The 4415-nt window shown below is 48.2% G+C and overlaps 1 protein-coding gene across 1 annotated transcript; it reads right to left on the bottom strand.

Moving 5' to 3' along the window:
• Window positions 1-902: 902 nt before the first annotated feature.
• LOC121005824 (uncharacterized protein K02A2.6-like) lies at window positions 903-3773 on the bottom strand. The gene has a single exon (XM_040438586.1). The coding sequence runs from the start codon at window positions 3714-3716 to the stop codon at window positions 903-905; it is 2814 nt and encodes a 937-aa protein (XP_040294520.1). The 5' UTR covers window positions 3717-3773.
• Between the last annotated feature and the right edge of the window lie 642 nt (window positions 3774-4415).

Raw genomic sequence — 4415 nt, 5'->3', positions numbered from 1 at the left:
AAACTCCATACACGGCACGGACCTGGTCCTTACTAAGTATAGGGAATAGCGGACTCTATAGGAGCCGTCTAAACTCCATACACGGCACGGACCTGGTCCTTACTAAGTATGGGGAATAGCGGACTCTATAGGAGCCGTCTAAACTCCATACACGGCACGGACCTGGTCCTTACTAAGTATGGGGAATAGCGGACTCTATAGGAGCCGTCTAAACTCCATACAGGGCACGGACCTGGTCCTTACTAAGTATGGGGAATAGCGGACTCTATAGGAGCCGTCTAAACTCCATACAGGGTACGGACCTGGTCCTTACTAAGTATGGGGAATAGCGGACTCTATAGGAGCCGTCTAAACTCCATACACGGCACGGACCTGGTCCTTACTAAGTATGGGGAATAGCCAACTCTATAGGAGCCGTCTAAACTCCATACACGGCACAGACCTGGTCCTTACTAAGTATAGGGAATAGCGGTGTTATGTCCCCTGGACACTCTGTGTCTCTCAGGTGCCGCTGGCAATGCTGCCAGTATCTGCTCAGCAAGTTACACACACAGGCCGATGTACTACTTAACCAGAGCAAGGTTTATTACCCAGAACATTATGGCATTCTTACATGGAGGAGTCTTATTCCAAACAGCTTCTGTCCTTATCAGATGCAATCCCTTCTCAGCCTCATGTGTCTGCTTCCGGTTCCCCTCACACGCTGTCTGACTTCCTGGTACAGCTCCTCCTCCCCCATCATGCATCAGGAGAAAGAGGGTAAAGGTCACAGTGATCTATCACAAACATCACACCTCCTTTCCTTCCCAAAAAAAAAAAAAAAAACATAACAAGAGAACAAAATGTTGAACACATAACATAACAAGGCAAGCGAGATCAGTTCAGCAAGTAGTATCTCCAACTCAGTTCTGTGATTTCCGCAGCACTTCATGAGCCCTTTGTCTCTGTTCCCTGACCTCCAATGTGTCCCGTAAGATTTCAGCACTTTGCCAGCGCGGCGTTTGACGTCTTTGACGGGTAGACTTACGCAGAGGCACAGCACCGGGAGGGATAGAGTCAGTCAAGGGTTCTGGAGATGTCAGTGGGCGTCCCACAGACAAATCAGGCTCTGTAACTCCAGGCACATGTCCGGGCTCCTCAGGAATATGGTCACCAACCAGTTCAGGGTTTGGTTGTAAACTTGTGGGATCATGCCAGACACCATGCCATATGTCACCAGCAGAGTTCAGAGTAGACTCTGGTGGGTGGTTAGAAAGAGGGGTCGGTTTTGTCACTAGTGGCCGGCAAATGCGTTTCCTCAATTGTGAAAGGTGTCGCCGAACACAAATGCCTTCCTCCAGGCGGACAAGGTACATTCTTCTGCCAAGAGTTCCATCAATAACGCCCGGAAGCCAAGGAGGCAAAGCTCTGTAATTCCGAGACCATACAAGATCACCGGCACGGAATCCCAGACGGCCCGGCGGAGGAGGCGTTGGTGACTGTTCCTGCGGACGAACTAAATCAAGTTTGGTGCGGAGATGCCTGCCAAACATAAGAAAAGCCGGTGACAGCCCAGTAGTAGCGTGTTTCGTGTTACGGTACATGATCAAGAATTCCAGCAGCTTCTCTTCTGACAGTCCAACCTGGTCCAGAGTGGACAGTAAGTGCTTCTTAAATGTCTGCACAAATCGTTCTGCCAGCCCATTTGAAGCTGGATGATAAGGAGCTGTTTTGTAGTGTTGGACGCCCAAGCCACTAAGGAAGGATTGAAACTCATGCGATGTAAATTGAGTTCCATTGTCGGAGACTATGGCTGTTGGCAAGCCATATTGAGCAAAGAGCTTCCTTAAGACTAGAATGGTAGCAGCTGAGGTAATAGAAGGCATTTGAAAAACCTCCGGCCATTTTGAATGCGCATCTACCACGATCAAATACATTTTACCCTGGATGGGGCCAGCAAAATCAAGATGGAGTCTGGACCACGGTTCTGTTGGCCATGGCCAAGGTTGCAGGGTTCCTCTCTTTTGGGGTCGCTGGGCTTGACAGCACCCAGGACATTGAGCAACATAATCTTCAATTGCTGTATCCATTTGTGGCCACCAAACATAGCTCCGGGCTCGCTGCTTCATGCGCACCACACCAGGATGGCCTTCATGCAGTATCCTTAGCATGGTTGATTGCAAGTACTGGGGTACAATCACTCTATTGCCCCATTGTAGGCAACCAGCATTAGTCACAAGCTCACATTTTCTGGCAAAGTACGGACGAAATTCACCTGAAACTCTCTCTGGCCATCCAGTCTGAACATAAGAGAATATCTGAGACAGGAAAGGATCTGTGGCTGTATGTCTGGCAATCAGGGAGGTGGACATGCAAGATTGTGGCCTGTGTACTTCCACTACACGTACCTCTCTTAGTGGGTGGTCATCTCTTAGTGGCAATCTGGAAAAAGCATCTGCATTGCCATGGGTATCATGGGAGCGGTATCTGATAGAATAAGCATAAGCTCCTAAAAATAAAGCGTACCTTTGTAAGCGAGATGCAGTTGTTGTAGAAATTCCTTTCTGAGGGTTCAGTATTGACAACAGAGGTTTGTGGTCAGTGATAAGTGTGAACTCCCGACCATAGATGTACGCGTGAAATTTTTTTGTGGCCCATACAATGGCCAAAGCTTCCTTGTCAATCTGGGAGTAGTTTTGTTCCGCTGAGGTTAAAGACCTGGAGGCAAAAGAAATGGGGCGCTCCGTGCCATCCGGCATGACATGGGAAAGCACGGCACCCAGTCCATAAGGCGAGGCATCACAAGCCAGGATGACGGGTTTCTTTAAATCATAGTGGACCAGAACTCGAGAAGACAGAATGAGTTCTTTAGAAAGCCGAAAAGCTTCTTCACATTTGTCTGTCCATATCCATTTAGCTCTTGCATCCAGTAAGCGATGTAATGGGTAGAGCTGGTGTGCTAGGTTCGGCAAGAAACGGTGGTAGTAATTTAGGAGGCCAAGGTAAGACCTGAGTTGGGTGACATTCCGGGGGGTAGGGGCATGGGTAAGGGCTTTAACCTTTTCTTCAGTAGTGTGTAACCCATGTCGGTCCACCGTGTGGGCACAAAACTCCAGCTGAGACTTGAGAAATTCGCATTTTGAAAGATTGACACGTAAACCATACTTTTGGAGTCTCTCTAGCACAGCTTCAACATTCTTTCTGTGTTCTTCATCAGTGGGACCAGTGATGAGCATGTCATCCAGTAGACATTGGGTGAAAGGTATTCCTGCCAGTACCTCATCCATGATCCGCTGCCAGATGGCTGGAGCTGGGGCTATGCCAAAAACCATGCGGTTATACTGGAATAATCCTTTATGAGTGTTAATGGTCAACAGATGGCGTGAATCTGGGTGTACTTGCAGTTGCAGGTAAGCTTGCTTTAAGTCTATTTTTGTAAACTTTTGCCCCCCAGCCAGTGAGCCAAATAAATCTTCAAGTCGAGGCAATGGGTATTGATCCACAAGAAGTTGGTTGTTCAGAGCTACCCTGAAATCACCACAAATCCTAATGTCTCCATTCTTTTTCTTGACAGGCACAATTGGTGATGCCCATTCACTTCTATCCACTTTCGTTATGATCTTTTCAGCCAATAGGTGGTCCAGCTCTGCTTCCACTTTTTTTCGCAAGGCAAAAGGTACTGATCTTGCCTTACAAAAACGAGGTGTAGCACCAGGCTTCAAGAGGAGGTGGGCCATCTTTCCTTTTACGGTGCCCAAAGAGTCCTCAAAAACCTCTTTAAAACGTGACTTCAGGGATTCCACCCAATGGTCTACCTTAGAAAGCAATGTACATTGGGCAATGGTAAAAGGAGGCATGCCCAGGGCTTTGATCCAGTCCCTTCCATACAGCGGAGGACCTCCATTCCTTACAACATAAAGGCGTAGACTTTGACTGCGGTTGCCTAATGTAACAAGGGGTTTTACATAACCCAAGGGCTGTAGTAGTTCCTTGCTGTAGGTTTGTAGTGTGAGCTTTGTAGGTTTTAGCGGCAGGGACAGACCCGATGCCTTTAAATCAGTCCATGAAATGACAGACACAGCTGCCCCTGTATCAACATCCATGGAGACAGGACAGCCATTGAGTGTGACATCCACTTTAATCGCAGGAGTACTCCCAGCTACTCGAAACAGTCCAACATGCTGGACACATGTCTCCTCATCAGAGCTAAAACCGTTATTGTCCATATCCACACGGAATGTCTGTTTACGTCTATCTTTTGTGGTAGCGTTCGGGGAGCGAGAGCTGCGGCAAACGCGCCCAATATGACCAGTCTTTCCACAGCGAAAACAAACGACATCCTTGAACTTGCAAGCCGGCGCACTGTGAGTAGTGTTACCACAACGGTAGCAAGTCGGGGTCCCAGAGACAGAAGAATTAGGGTGGCGAGGTTTAAG

This window comes from Bufo bufo, chromosome 6 (genome assembly GCF_905171765.1).
Source record: "Bufo bufo chromosome 6, aBufBuf1.1, whole genome shotgun sequence".
Taxonomy (NCBI): Eukaryota; Metazoa; Chordata; class Amphibia; order Anura; family Bufonidae; genus Bufo; species Bufo bufo.
This window is presented reverse-complemented; position numbering and strand designations above follow the sequence as displayed.